Source organism: Physeter macrocephalus, chromosome 20 (genome assembly GCF_002837175.3).
Source record: "Physeter macrocephalus isolate SW-GA chromosome 20, ASM283717v5, whole genome shotgun sequence".
Taxonomy (NCBI): domain Eukaryota; kingdom Metazoa; phylum Chordata; class Mammalia; order Artiodactyla; family Physeteridae; genus Physeter; species Physeter macrocephalus.
This window is the reverse complement of record NC_041233.1, coordinates 57,184,498-57,200,529: the sequence shown is the minus strand read 5'-3', so window position 1 is coordinate 57,200,529 and position 16,032 is coordinate 57,184,498. Positions and strand designations below refer to the sequence as shown.

The following is a 16,032-nucleotide window of genomic DNA, read 5'->3' as shown; positions in this document are numbered from 1 at the left end:
TGGTTAACATATCATTACCAGCTGCCATTTCTATAAAATCATAGTAATAATCCATGTTTCATGTGCAGACTGTCATCTTGCAACTATGGGTTTGTGAAACCAGGATTTGGGATAAAATATTTTCTTCTGTTAACTAGATACCTTCAGTGATTCACCAGTTTGGCCTTGGATCCCATCATTGTCTGATATAGCTGCTGTGTTTTTCAATATGGGAATTGATTTTAAATCTTTGTTTCCTCTGGAGAATCTTCAGCCAGACTTTAATGAAGATGATCTAGTGTAAGTGTTCTTTTCATAATTAACTCCAAAAATTGTCTTTTAAACAATTTATATATAACAGTTAATATTCATTTGATAAATTCAGTATTCATTCTTGATTTTTTTTTAAATCTTAAAGTTGAAACGGACCTTGAATTAGATATTTTCTTAACATCTAACTTAATCTAAATGCCATCAGCATGTTTAACAGGGAAAAAATGGGAACATTTTTTAAATTAAAAAAAAGTTTTTTTAATAAGACTGCCTATTGTTATTTACCATTATTTGGAGCTACTGGCCAAAACAGTTTGACAAGAAAAAAAAGAGATACAAAGACAGGAAATGAGTTGGTGAAAGATTCATTATTTGCAGAAAAAGTGATTTAATGTATACATAGAAGCCTAAGAATCAACTGAAAAGCTATGGCAAACCAGTAAGAGAATTTGGTATGGATGCCAGGGTACAATGTTAGTAAAGAGAAATTAGTAACCTTCAGGTATATGAACTGTAGCTAGTTAAAAGATACACTTCATTTGCAATAGTAAGAAAAATATATTAAATACCTTGGAATAAAATAGAAGTGTGTGTGTGTGTGTGTGTGTGTGTGTGTGTGTAAACATTACTAAGAGACAAAAAAGAAGACCAGATAGGAAAATTCAACATCATAAATACATTAGAGCTACCCCTAAGGTAAACTGTGAACTTGATGAGATCCTAATAAGAAATGAAACTAACACAACATTGTAAATCAACTATACTCCAATGAAATTAAAATAAAATAAAGAAATGCCAGTCAGATTTTTGTGGGGACGAGGGGAGTTGGGACTCTACAAGTGATTCTAAAGTCATATAGAAAAAATAATACCCAGGAAAGTTTTGAGAAAGAAGAATTATGAGGCGGGACTGACCTCAGCAGATAATAACATGGGACAAATGCAGGTATTCATAGCTCCATCAGTGGAACAAAAATAAGTCCAGGGCCAACTATACTTTATAAGAGGATTTTGACTTTGTGGCATTTGGGTGCCCTGACCCCTGCATTGTTTTAAGGGTCAACTGTAGGGGCTTCCCTGGTGGCACAGTGGTTGAGAATCCGCCTGCCAATGCAGGGGACACGGGATCGATCCCTGGTCTGGGAAGATCCCACATGCTGTGGAGCAGCCAAGCCTGTGCACCACAACTACTGAGCCTGTGCTCTAGAGCCCGTGAGCCACAACTACTGAGCCCGCGTGTCACAACTACTGAAGCCCACACATCTAGAGCCCGTGCTCCGCAACAAAGAGAAGTCACTGCAATGAGAAGCCCGTGCACCGCAACAAGGACCCAACACAGCCAAAAATACATACATACATACGTACATACATACTAAAAAAAGGGGAAAAAAGGGTCAACTATATAAGAATGGAACGCTGGTCACAGACAAAGGCTAAATTTCAAATTAATAAAAAGATCAATAACCTATTAGAAAAATGGACAAAGGAAATAGGCAGAAAAAGAAAAGAAATTAAAACAGTTCTTAAACTTTATGAGAATATGCTCATCTTCACTTTTTCAAAAAAAAAAGCAAATTTTTATTACTTGGTATATCCAGAACCAAATCTTCATCTCTCCATTTCTTTCCATCCCATACAGGATTCCTCCTTGTTGCTCAGATGTAACCTGTATCTGAAAATATGTTGGATAGCAAATTTTCACGTAAAGACTGTATTCCATCATCCATCCTATTCCATTTAAATAGGAAAAATAATGCTTTCTCAGACCATTCAAAAACCCCAAACATGACCAAAATACTCAAATACCTATATTTAGAAAGTTAAAATACTATTTTATTATTTAACATCTAATGAACTGAATAGTATGTAGTGATTTTGTATGTTGTATGCAACAGATTTGTTTTCCTTTCTTCACTATAGTGAACAGGTACTGTAGTGGAAATAGTGAAATGAAGATATATAATTATTTCATTAAGACATAATAAATGCAAATAATATTTAGCAAAATTGTTTTTTTGATTGATTATTTACCAGCTGAAGAGTTGCCTCAGTCAGGTTTGGGAGCCGGGAGGTGGTGGCTATAAGTCACCACCGTTGCTGTGTAGTGGTAGGTGAAGATGAACACAGGTAAGCAAGAGTAAGCTGGTGAAGGAATGAGCGAAACAATCAAATACCTGTTTAAACAACATGAGCACGAGAGTGAATTCTGTTGAGATATCACAACTCACTCTTTTCTCACTAGGACTCACATGCAGCTTATCCATTTTTACTGGTATATATGTGCATATTCACAGCAAGTTTCTATCCAAATAGGAGGTTTGGAGTGAAAAATGTTTAAAGGTTGTTAGAGTAAATATTCAGGTAGGGAGGGCTTCCCTGGTGGCGCAGTGGTTAGGAATCCACCTGCTGATGCGGGGGACACGGGTTCGTGCCCCGGTCCGGGAAGATCCCACATGCCGCGGAGCGGCTGGGCCCGTGAGCCATGGCCGCTGAGCTTTCGCGTCCGGAGCCTGTGCCCCGCAACGGGAAAGGCCACAACAGTGAGAGGCCCGCGTACCGCAAAAAAATATATATATATATATTCAGGTAGGGAGAGTAAGATGTTAAAGGATACTAGGACAGTTCTTTTCTTTACCATTATTCTGCAGGAAATACAGACCTAGTCCTAACCTCTTTCTAGTCTGTATTCCATCAATTGTCACATCCCTGTGTTCCTCTTCCTCTACCTATCTCACAGCTATTCTTTCCTTTTCGTTCCTGGTGTCAGTCTAACTCAGATCCTCGTTTCATGCCTAGCCTGGCAAAAATCTCCTTTCCCATGTGGGCTTTCCACCTCCAAGATATTTATTCCTTTCATTGTTAGAGGATTCCTTTTATGAAAGCTTTTTTCTCCACTATTAAACCTTTACGCCTGTATTTAAGACTCTACAGTTGACTCTGACCTGTTTTCTATTTTGTTCACCCTTTTGTTCTAACCAAATTGATTCTGTTGCTGTTCGTCCACATTAGCCATTGCTGCATTGGATCTTCCTCATGCTAGTCCCTCACCTCCATCCTCAGTGTCTACTCACCAAAATATTATCTGTCTCACTTGTTGAAGCACTGTTTATAAGAGTAGAATTACCAACATTACATATTGTTTACTCTGTGCCAGACATGATTCTGGGGGCTTAATATATAGTACTTCATTTAATAGTCACTACAACTACTAGATAGTATTTTCATTCCCATTTACAGGTGAGTGAGGCACAGAAAGATTAAGTAACTTGCCTGAGGTTGTATAGCTAGGAATGGACACAGGACTACTGAGCAGATATTTTAAAAAATAAGGAAGATCTTCCCATGTAGTTATAGGAGTATCTCTAAGACATATTAAGTGAAGAAAGAGAGGTGCACAACAGAGTATATAGTATGCTACCATTTGTATTAAAGCAGTGGGGAGAGGTGTATTCATATTCATTTGTACGTATATAAAATGCCTTTGGGAGGAAGGACTAAAACTAGTAGTGATTGTGCGGAGGGGAAATGAGTGGCTGAAGGCCTAGACTGGGAGGACAATTCTCTTCAGCACACTGTGCCTTAATTTCTTTTAACTTTTTTTTTTTTAACCATATGAAAGGGTTATTTATTCAAAAAAAATTAAACAAGAAAATATTATCTATGTTTTGAAGGCCCAATTCATGTGTCTCCTCTTCCATGAACCTTCACTGATTCCTCAACCAAAATTGGGGTGCTTAGAATTGTTTATATTGCTGTGGAAGTTTTGTTGGGCCACTTATGAGGCCTTTAAATATTATGAGTTCTTTGTAGTCAGAGCCACCTTCTACATAGCTCTCTGACACCAAGAGCAACAGAGAGAACGCCTCATAAAAAGTAGCTGTTCAAGGGAAAACTAATGCATAGAAATAGAAATCAGATTTACCTGGAGTGGAGATAGCCGATTGACTCGGATCTGACATGAAGGGACTTTTGAGGTATAATAGAAATGTTCCATTTCTTGATTTGGATGGTGGTTACACTAGTATACATACCATCAAAATTTTAAATGTGTGTATTCCTTTTATTGTATGTAAATTATACCTCACTAAAACTTTTGTTGTTCAGTACTTCTCACAATTTTGTGCCTAATTTCACATTGCTTTATTCACTCTTCCATAGTGCTGAAACACAGATGACACTGGGGGTGAAAGGAAGTGAAGATTCATCTTGTAAGCCAATATTTTCATCTCTCCCTGAAACCAACATTTTAAATGTGGTCAAGGTAGGAGAAAACTCTTTTTTATATGTCTTTAGCACAGAGCTGGAACCACTTAGTTTTTTTTGCTTAATGGTTTTAAAACAAAATCAGGGACTTCCTTGGTGGCCCAGTGGTTAAGACTCCACGCTCCCAATGCAGGGGGCACAGGTTCGATCTTACTCAGGGGACTGGATCCCCGCATGCCGCATTGAAGATCCCGCACGCAGCAATGAAGATCCCGTGTGCCACAACTAAGACCCAGCACAGCCCCAAAAAAAAAAAAAATTCACTAGTGTTTTACCATGGAATTTCTAGTCTCTGAAATTTCTTAGCAATAATCTTCATATTAAAGGTGGTTTTTGCTGTTTTATTTTTGTTTTATTTATTTATTTTTTGTTTTGTATTTTTGGCCGCACTGTGCAGCATGCGGGATCTTAGTTCCATGCCTGGAGTCTTAACCACTGGACCACTAACCCTAACACAAACCAGGGAAGTCCCTTATTTTTGTTTTAATATTAGGAACGAAAGGGAACTTTGAATCAGAGTTATGTGATTAAAATAGTTCTAGGAATACCTTTACCAAGAAGCTTTTTGCTACTAGTAGTTTTGAAACCAGTAATTTTTTAGAATTAGAATATATGAAGAAAAAAATTGTAACTTACAGTATAACTTAGTGACCAAGAATTAATTAATAACAGTGTTAAAACATTTTTAGTGGCTGAATCAAATCAATGATATTGAACTGTTAAGAAAATTTTGAAAATTAAAAATGGGGGGCTTCCCTGGTGGCGCAGTGGTTGCGCGTCCGCCTGCCGATGCAGGGGAACCGAGTTCGCGCCCCGGTCTGGGAGGATCCCACATGCCGCGGAGCGGCTGGGCCCATGAGCCATGGCCGCTGGGCCTGCGCGTCCGGAGCCTGTGCTCCGCAACGGGAGAGGCCGCAGCAGAGGGAGGCCCGCGTACCACAAAAAAAAAAAAAAAAAAAAAAATGGGGAAGAAAATACTTACCAAGTCAACTATGAACATGAGTATTTCTTGCCTTCTTTTTCCTAGACAACTGATTTTTCAATTTCTATATAGTTCTCTTTTGCATTTTTTGTTAAAAAGCTTTTATAATGTAAACTCTTCAAGCAAAATATATCTCCTTAAGTTGTTTTGTCTCTGATATGTGTCAAAGTTTCTAGGCTTGTGTACATCTATACATCCAGAAGGTTACCAGGATTGTGAAATAATGTTACTGATTTTAATGTTGTTTAAAATGAGTCTGGAGAAACAACTGAAACAGATTCCTCTAGTGGACTTTCAAAGCCTCCTGATAAACCTGATGAAAAACATCAGAGATTGGAATACAAAGGTAACATTACTTAAAATTTTAATATTGTTTTTTGTATAGCATCACAATTTGACTTTCATAGTGCGTGCAGAATTGAAAGTTTCTAACCTCAGTTAAGATCTTCAGCAGATGAAAAATAAACTGAAGAAATGACTGTCTGTGCTGGCACTGTATTTAAATTAATGAAACTGAATCTTTTCTAAAACTGCAGTTAATTCATTCCACAAAAAATGTGTTATGTTTACTGGGGATTTACTGTGGGCCAAGCATTAATGCAGGTGCTAGAGATAAAGCTGGGAAGAAGACAAAGCCCTTGCTCTCCCAGCACTTCTATTCTAGTCAAAGGGTTAGGTTATAAACAATGTAAATGTAGATTATAATATCATGTTAAGTTGTAGTAAGTGCTACAAATTACAATAAAGCAGGACAAGGCAGGGATGCTCTACTATTTCATATGAGGCAGTTAAGGAAGCCCTTTCTGAAGTGACCTTTGAACTGAGACCTAAATGAAATGATAGAGTGAATCATGCATACAACAAGAATTTGAGTTGAACTTCTGCAGCCATTGGTGGTAAACGTGTAATTTTTGTTAGGTTTTTTTAAATTATATTTTTCAGCCTTTTTTGGTGGAAAACGTCAAACATGCAAAAGTAGAGAGAAGAGTTTAATGAACCCCTAAATACTTATCACCCAACTTCAACAATTATCAAGACATAATCAATCTTATCTCATCTCTTACCCTCATCCCATACTTCCCTTCCCTACTCAGGGATTATTTTGAAGCAGTTCTGTTAGACTTTAAATACTGGAATAGTTGAGGATTCCTAAAATTCAAGAAATCCCAGGTCAGGAACATGTATTATCTTGTGCAACTCTCATTATATACCTTTGGAAACTGGTATGTGTACTTAGATTACTTTATTCTTCAAAGGACTGTTTAAATACAGATAGATATGATGTAGCACAAAACACAAAAGCCAAATGAAATTCTGGTAAATGTATCTATTCAGTCTATTCTAGAGTTTAAGATAAAACTGAATATGTGTACTCCATGCTGTTTCTAAAAATGAATGCTCTTTTTATAATAATGCTTCATTAAGAAGGGATGTGGATGATCTGTTACATATTTGATTCCACTGACCTACTTGAAAAATCTTGCTCACTGTTTTCAGGTGCCTGAACTCTGTATGACCATAAATGAACTCTCCAGTCATCCCCACAACCTTCTGTGGTTGGTACAGCTGGTCCCTAACTGGACATCACGTGGAAGGTGATGGAAGGTCCTTTATTTAATAAAGGAAGATCCTTTATTTACTCATTCCTTGAATGTTAAATCAGAGTCTTTTATTTCATATTCAGTTGTGGGAAAAGGCATTGACAGCCTGATTCTGATACTTAGATCAGTTTATAATATTCTTGATTTTTAATTTTAGCTTATCTGATAACTTAATATAGATGGCATATACCATGAAAATGAATCAGTTTGCCTTTTTTTTTTTTTTTTTTTTTGGCTTTAGTAAAAACTCCCAGCAGTAAAATAGATTTTCTAACAGTAAATCATCAGGGTCAAAGATAAAGGCTCTTAATAGTTTTCCTGAGCTTCAGGCAACTTTAACTTTGTGTACAAATAGTTTACATGAAAATTTTACTGTTCTACTATAGCTTATATATTCTTGTATGGCCTTCTCTTTAAACATTAGCTATGTATCGAATTAGAAGAATTTGTTTTGGCAAACTTCATTTGCTTCTTAAGCAGTATTGATTAAACACATTCTAAATACTTTAAAATTCTAATTCCAGGCAGCTGAGACAGTGCCTTAGCCTAGTGATTATTTCAAAGCTTTTGGATGAGAAACATGAAGATATCCCTAATGCGAATAATCTGCAGGTATAAATAACATTTTTGTTTTCTTTTAATAAATGGGAGAGCTAGTGATGTGTAGAGAAAATTGATGGATCCTACGGCAAAAGTACTGAGGTTAGAGCCTAACTCAGGCATAATACTATTCATGTAGTCTTTAGCATGGTACTTAACTAATGAGACCCAGTTTCTTTATGTGTGAAATAGAGACAGTATCACACCCTCTACCACATAGGATGGTTGTGGACAATTAGATGAATTAATGTATAAAAGGTACTGGGAAAGGGCTTCCCTGGTGGCACAGTGGTTAAGAATCTGCCTGCCAATGCAAGGGACACAGGTTCAAGCCCTGGTCCGGGAAGATCCCACGTGCTGCAGAGCAGCTAAGCCCATGTGCCACAGCTACTGAGCCTGCGCTCTAGAGCCCGTGAGCCACAACTGCTGAGCCCACGTGCCACAACTACTGCAACCCGCGTGCCTAGAGCCTGTGCTCCGCAACAGAGTAGCCCTGCTCGCCGCAGCTAGAGAAAGCCTGCACACAGCAACAAAGTCCCAGTGCAGCCCTAAATAAATAAATAAATAAATAGATTTATTTTTAAAAATAAATAAAGTACTGGGAAAGGGCTTCCCTGGTGGTACAGTTGTTAAGAATCTGCCTGCCAATGCAAGGGACACAGGTTTGAGCCCTGGCCCGGGAAGATCCCACATGCCACGGAGCAACTAAGCCCGTGCGCCGCAACTACTGGAGCCCGCACACCTAGACCCCGTGCTTTGCAACAAGAGAAGCCACCGCAATGAGAAGCCCACGCACCACAACAAAGAGTAGCCCCTGCTTGCCACAATTAGAGAAAGCCTGCGTGCAGCAACGAAGACCCAATGCAGCCAAAAATAAATAAATAAATTGTTTAAAAAGTACTGGGAAAATCATAATATGCTATATAAATATGACATTATTTATTTAATTAGTTCACCTTGTCAATGTTAGCAATTTTATCACAAGATTAGAAATTGCAGAACTATTAAACATTAATTGCATCTTGTACCTATTTCAATATTAAACAGTCTTTAAATTATAGAGCTTAAATGTGGTTGCCCATTAGTGAATATATCATGTATATATGAGTGTGTATAAACATGTCCTATAGAAACCCCACTCTGAGAAGTCCTGAAGGCTTTTTACAAGCATAATAGCACTAATGGGGTTATTCATAGTTGAATCTGAAAACTGAACACAGAACCTGATCTAGATGTGGTGTTCTTGTTTGAATTGCAGTTCAGTACAAGACAATCCGTTAGGTCCTACAGATTAAGAAAAAAAAAAATGAATAAGATAGAGACTCTGACCTTGAAAACATAATGTAGTGGTTGAAACAATTAAGCAGCCATTGTGGTACAGTGTAGCAAGAATTGTGATGGAAGTATGCACAAGGTGCTGTGGGACAGAGAGATTGAAAAGGACAGCTGGTTTCTACATTAGTAGAGTTGATGTAGATTTCATTCTAGATTTTTTGGGGGACCACACCTGAGCCACCAGGGTAATTAGCAAATAGCTCTCAGTCCTTTCAGTGATATTTACTGCCATCAAAAGAGCAAGCCCTGGTCCGGGAAGATCCCACATGCCACGGAGCAACTAAGCCTGTGCTTCACAACTACTGAAGCCCATGTGCTTAGAGCCTGTGCTCCGCAACAAGAGAAGCCACCTCAATGAGAAGCCCCGCTCACCCCAACGAAGAGTAGCCCCCTCTCGCTGCAACTAGAGAAAGCCCGCGTGCAGCAACGAAGACCCAACGCAGCCATAAATAAATAAATAAATTTATTTTTAAAAAGAGAATTCTTTTCAGAATTCAGTAATGCTACTCACGGGGAGGAAGATTCAACTCTGCTGCCTTTCAAATAATTTCTCAAAGAAAGTCCTCCCTTTGATGTCTATTGTAATGCCATTTGGTCTCCTCCTTAAGTTTTCATCCTCAATTACAGGTACTAAATCTTTAATATCCCTTTTAGGGAATTCCCTGGTGGGCCAGTGGTTAGGACTTAGCGCTTTCACTGCTGGGGCCTGGGTTCAATCCCTGAACGAAGAAATAAGATCTTGCAAGCTGTGTGGCACAGCTAAAAAAATAAAATAAGATCCCTTTTAAGCAATTGGAGACTTTTTTTTACTCTCATTTTATTACAGTGAAGTTTAATAGTACAGAAAAGTCACATGACCTTGATGGGTCAATTGGGGACTTTTTTTTTTTTTTTTTTTTTTTTTTTTTTTTGTGGTACGCGGGCCTCACACTGCTGTGGCCTCTCCCGTTGCGGAGCACAGGCTCCGGACGCGCAGGCCCAGCGGCCACGGCTCACGGGCCCAGCCGCTCCGCGGCACGTGGGATCCTCCCAAACCGGGGCGCGAACCCGGCTCCCCTGCATCGGCAGGCGGACGCACAACCACTGCGCCACCAGGGAAGCCCAATTGGGGACTTTTAAGTTAAGTGAATATCACTGGACTATAAGAAGCTAAAGGGGCAAAATTAGAGAAGACAAAATGAACAGAGGACACACTGAAAAAAAAAATAGCCTAAAAAAGAGCAAGTGTATTGCCTAGTATTATTCAGTGTCTCCTCTTTGTTTTGATAGATATCAGTCTTGCATCGCTATCTTGTGCAAATGAAGCCTTCAGATTTGTTGAAGAAAATGGTCTTGAAGAAAAGGGCTGAACAACCAAATGGCATTATTGATGATAGTCTTCATTTGGAACTTGAAAAGCAGGTATCCACGGCGAGATCATCTCAAAAGAGTACATATGAGCATAACCAATGACAACTTCCTAACCATGGACGTTTCTGGGTTTAGAGACTAGATATATTCTAGCAAACACAATTATATAGTGAATGATATTTTTGTTTATTGCTGTCATGAAATTCTTCAGTTAACTTGAGGATTGAGGTAAAAGGATGGTTGTTGGTAATTTAATACTGGGAGTATTTTTTATCGCCCTTTACTAGGGCAGTCGTGAGGTGGTAAAAGGAATGCACTTGAGTTAGAAATCAGAAACCTGGGATAAATGCTTGGCTTTTCCTTACTAACCAGCTCAGTTAACTTTAGCAAATCCTTAATCCTTCCTAGGCAGCTTTCCTAATGTATAAACTGGGATGACATGTATTCTAGCTAATTCATGGGTGTTGATTTTATTCATTTCTCTACCAGGCATATTACCTGACCTACATTCTTCTTCATTTAGTCGGTGAAGTTAGTTGTTCTAACTCTTTTTCTTCTGGACAACGGGTAGGTATTTTTTACTGTTTATTGTTTTTAATAAGTGTCACTATTGATGGAATAAATGAACATTCTTTATATAGGAGAAAACTTAATAAAATAACTTTTATCAAGTTACCTTTGGATTCACTATAGAAATCCCAGTCTACACTGGAAAGAGAGAAGTAATAGTAACCTTGCAGCCATGTCACTGACAAAAATTATTTGTCTACACATGTTCTGTTTACTGGAGTGGAACTTAACTGTGATAACTTGGCAGTAGTGTAATACATTAATAAGATATCAAGATCACCAAATACCAAATGAGCTAGCTCTTAGCTGGTTTCTTCCCATCTCTGCTCCGACTCCACTTCCTTTTTCTTTAGAAATAATGTTTGCCTTCAAAATTAAACTGATGGTAAGTCAGGCTACTTCAGATATGCATTTCTAAATTATCGCCCCATGTTAAGATTTTCATTTTGAATTATTTTATTCTTCCTATCCTATCATGTTCCATACTCCTGGGGAAAGTTCTTGTTTAATTCTTCATGTTTCACACCTTAGGTAATCCAACCCCTGTTTAAAACTTTGTATCTCCTTAGGCATGATCAGAAGGACACAAGACTGGTTCATGTCTTTTTATAAACACTGCTGTACATAGAACTATGTTTGCTCTCCTGATTGGAACCTAACATAGTCATCTATCTGTTCTTATATGTGGTCTTTACATTTTTTAATTATTTTTTTCTGATTAGAAAACAATCAATGATTATTGCTTTAAAATTCAATTATTATAAAACCATATAAGGTAGAAAGTGAAAGACTTTATAATCCAGTGCCCTCCTATAAATTTCTCCATAATTTATGCATATACTAACATAATTATTTTTTTAATGAGGTCATGTTATTCATATTATTTGCAGCTTGTCTTTCTTTTTCCCCCACTGTAATTACTGGCACGTCTATCTAATAACTGTAGTATTTTAAAACCTTTATTGATGAACATTCCTTTCTGTGTGATCACACACAGTGCTAACATGAACCTTTGGAAGCATTTCTGTAGGGTAAATTCCTAGAAGTAGAAATGCTAGATCAAAGGTTATAAATTTTTCAAATTTTAATTATTTTAAAATGGTTGTTATCACATTTCCCTTCCAAAAAATGTCCATTTACATTCTCACCTTAGTATATTCAACCTTAGTATATATATATATATATATATATGAGTGTGACTGTTTTGGACTCTACACTTCTAAAACTTAAGACACTTAATTTTTCAAGGAACTACCACTAAACCTCCTTTTGTTCATGGAGAAAAAAATAGGTTAGCTGTTACTTGAATATTTCATTGGAGAATGTGTTAATGGAAAGACTCTTAAATTTCTAGGCACTACTTCACAGTCTGAATTCTAGGGTTAATTTTCATTAATGTGCCTTAATACATAGCAAAACAACCTTTATTTTTGTGTATATTTTATGCATTAACTAGCAATAAACTATAACAGTCTTATTGTTGTGGCAGTTAGTGCTTTTTACTGATATGGCTGCTATTATGTTGGATGGTTAATATCAGAAATTGCTAAGGTAGATTTTTTAAAATGATTGTTAGCTGTTCTAGCTACATGATCTTTTCTTTGTTAATTTGTAATGCTTCAGAGTTGTTTTCATTCCTTGCATTTGTTTTACACAGAAACACTTTGTGCACCTCTGTGGGGCTTTAGAAAAGCATGTTAAGTGTGATATTAGGGAAGATGCAAGACTGTTTTATAGAACTAAGGTAAGTGTGTTTTTCTTATTGTTAGTTTTTTGTTTATTTAACGTTGGTTTTGTTGATACTTGAGTAAGAAAAGCATATAAGCCTCTCTTTAAGAAGGAACATATAAGATTAGAAATATGACTTTCTCGGGCTTCCCTGGTGGCGCAGTGGTTGAGAGTCCGCCTGCCAGTGCAGGGGATACGGTCCGTGCCCCGGTCCGGGAAGATCCTACATGCCGAGGAGCGACTGGGCCCGTGAGCCATGGCCGCTAAGCCTGCGCGTCTGGAGCCTGTGCTCCGCAACGGGAGAGGCCACAACAGTGAGGGGCCCGCATACAGCAAAAAAAAAAAAAAGAAATATGACTTTCTCCTTTAATAACAAATTAACTTCTACTAAGTACTTCTAGCTAGATTGAACGTAAAGGGGGGGAAAAATCTCAAAGCAAATACATTTTAAGACAAGCTGAATAGAAAAGCTGAATATATGAGTATGGAGTTAGGAAAGCAACTTTGGTATTAATAAAACAATTTGACGATTTTTCCTGAAACATAACAGGTTTTTTTGGAAACGTTTTCTTCTAAGGATTTTTTTTATTCTAAATCATCTTTTAGCTTTTGTAGTGTAGAGCCGATCCATTCTTGCTATTTGTGTTTGGATAGTCACCGAATGTGAGGTTTCAGCTTTGTAACTTTATATTTTACATTAATTAGCTGTAAAGGTTAGATATTTCAACAATGCCCATTTAGATTTAGTATCTGTATTTATTTTAATAGATTTAAGTTAAATACAAAAATGAGCGACTAATGAAATTGTATCAGATTGCAGATTTTCAAATACATGTAGGGGATAGCTCTTTGCCCTAGAGTGGAAACTGTAGTTTCAGAAGCACATTCTTTTGAACATTAACTAGAGTTACTGGCCCATAGAACTTGGTGGTAGTGGCTACTGCTGACAGACATGCTAAGGGGGACCACCCAAGGTTTTTGTTTCGTAAAGCCAAGAGGCTGGGCATAGACTGGTGCCAGGGCTCCTCTTACTTAGAGCACAGAATGACACAGAGGTCTGTGGCAGTTGCTTTCAGGGGATGGTCCTGCTGAAAAAGATGAATTGCATGCCTCTCCACAAGCCTCTGGTAGAAAAGGTGTTGATTGTTTTAGAGAAACTGAATCTGCTGAACTCTAAATGGAGAAAAAAGCAGACCTTGAAATTTCTTTATAAACTTAAAGCAACTATAAAATTCCTGACCTGTTTAAAACATTTTATTGGGACTTCCCTGGCAGTCTAGTGGTTAAGACTCTGCACATCTACTGCAGAGGGCATGGGTGCGATCCCTGGTCAGGGAACTAAGATCCCACATGCCATGTGGCATGACCAAATAAATAAATTAATTTAATTAAATAAAACATTTTGGGGGGGCTTCCCTGGTGGCGCAGTGGTTGAGAGTCCGCCTGCCGATGCAGGGGACACGGGTTCATGCCCCAGTCCGGGAAGATCCCACATGCCGCGGGGAGGCTGGGCCCGTGAGCCATGGCCGCTGAGCCTGCGCGTCCAGAGCCTGTGCGTCCAGAGCCTCGCAACGGGAGAGGCCACAACAGTGAGAGGCCCGCATACAGCAAAAAAAAAAAAAAACGAGAAAAAAACCAAAGCATTTTTTCAAGCAATTATGTCCAGGAACTAACTGAGAATCTCTAGTGTGCTAGGAGTTTCACACAGAGACTTACTAAACTTCCAAATATAGGAATAGATCAGGTATTTAAAGAGGATTCATAGTGTAGTCTACCTTTGAACAACACGGATTTGAGTACTGATTCTGTTCAAACCGTTTCAGCTTCCTGCCCTTGGGTGAGTCATTTATCACTTTCTTTGTTTTTGAGGCAGAGAGAGCAGTATGATTTTCTGCTGTGCGGGGGCTTGGCACCACTAACCCCCACATTGTTCAAGAGTCCACTGTACTTTGCAAAAACCTAGAGAGGCTTAACATTGAATTTTGGATCTCCTAATAGTGTGAAAAGGAACAAACGACAACCCTTTTTTGTGGCCTTGAGTCTTTCAAATAGAACTTGGAAGGCAGGGAACAGCCAAAGCTTTGGGTCCTGTAACAAAGGCCACTCTTCAGCTTCCCTTTGTGGGTGTTCAAAAGACAGCAAGTTGAAAATATAAGTGTCTTGAAGGCAAGGAGTATGTTTTTCTGGATGATCTTTAGTAACTAATGGGAAAATGGAGTCCTAAGCATTCAGTATTTTAGATATGGTGATGAAGGAAGGTCTTAGTAATCACTGTGACTTGAAAGCCCCTCCAGAAGTTGAGGAGTTTATTCTCTCATTCTTAACAGAAACCACATTGAGTTGTTGGGTGTGGGTCTGTCACAGCTATCAGGTCTTTTGTATCAAGCATTAAATTGTTTTGCTCTGATCCCTTTTCCCCTTGTTGATATTTTTAAGGTAAAAGACTTGGTTGCCAGGATACATGGAAAATGGCAGGAAATAATCCAGAACTGTCGGCCTACTCAGGTGTCGTTTTATTAAACAGTTTCGTTTATTCTCAGTAGTTTTGCTAAATGTTATTTCTTCATACTGTTCAAAAAAAGCATGACAGAGCACTTGCTTCTAGGTATGCTAAAATGAACTGAAAACCCCAGTATAATATTTTATGTATGTTTTTAAATTTTTGTTTGCTCTTATATTCATTAATTTATTTCCAAAGGTGTTTGACCCCATTTTAAAATGTTACATTGCATCAAATGGAGGTTATTTCACATGGAGTATTTTTCTTAGTATCTTTATTAAGATAAAAGTCACATATCATTCATTTCACCCAAAGTGTACAGTATTTTTTATTTATTTATTTATTTATTTATTTATTTATTTATTTATTTTTTGTGGTATGCGGGCCTCCCTCTGCTGTGGCCTCTCCCGTTGCAGAGCACAGGCTCCGGACGCGCAGGCTCAGCGGCCATGGCTCACGGGGCCCAGCCGCTCCGCGGCATGTGGGATCCTCCCAGACCGGGGCGCGAACCCGGTTCCCCTGCATCGGCAGGCAGACGCGCAACCACTGCGCCACCAGGGAAGCCCTACAGTATTTTTTAGTATATGCACAGAGTTGTGCAATCATCACCACAATCTAACTTTAGAACATTTTTGTCACTCCAAAAAGAGATCACATACCCATTAGCAGTCACTTCTCATTCCCAACCACCTGCACTCCCGTCCCCACTCCACGCCCTAGGCAACCACTAATCCACTTTCTGTCTGTATAGAGTTGCCTTTTTTAAATATTTCATACAAATGGAATCACATATGATGTAGTCTTTTATGACTGGCATCTTTTATGTAACATAATGTTACATTAATCCATATT

The 16,032-nt window shown here is 38.3% G+C and overlaps 1 protein-coding gene across 3 annotated transcripts in view; it reads left to right on the top strand.

Moving 5' to 3' along the window:
• SLF2 (SMC5-SMC6 complex localization factor 2) overlaps positions 1-15,329 on the top strand; it is a 37,003-nt gene extending 21,674 nt beyond the window's left edge. For all 3 annotated transcript variants that reach the window (XM_028481615.2, XM_028481614.2, XM_028481616.2), the window contains 9 exons: positions 138-279; positions 4,410-4,512; positions 5,666-5,842; positions 6,994-7,091; positions 7,622-7,709; positions 10,302-10,433; positions 10,872-10,949; positions 12,610-12,696; positions 15,117-15,329. In XM_028481615.2, the coding sequence (XP_028337416.1) occupies positions 138-279; positions 4,410-4,512; positions 5,666-5,842; positions 6,994-7,091; positions 7,622-7,709; positions 10,302-10,433; positions 10,872-10,949; positions 12,610-12,696; positions 15,117-15,200 (989 nt within the window). In that variant the 3' untranslated portion in view covers positions 15,201-15,329. The remainder of the gene's footprint in view (positions 1-137; positions 280-4,409; positions 4,513-5,665; positions 5,843-6,993; positions 7,092-7,621; positions 7,710-10,301; positions 10,434-10,871; positions 10,950-12,609; positions 12,697-15,116) is intronic.
• The last annotated feature ends 703 nt before the right edge of the window (positions 15,330-16,032 follow it).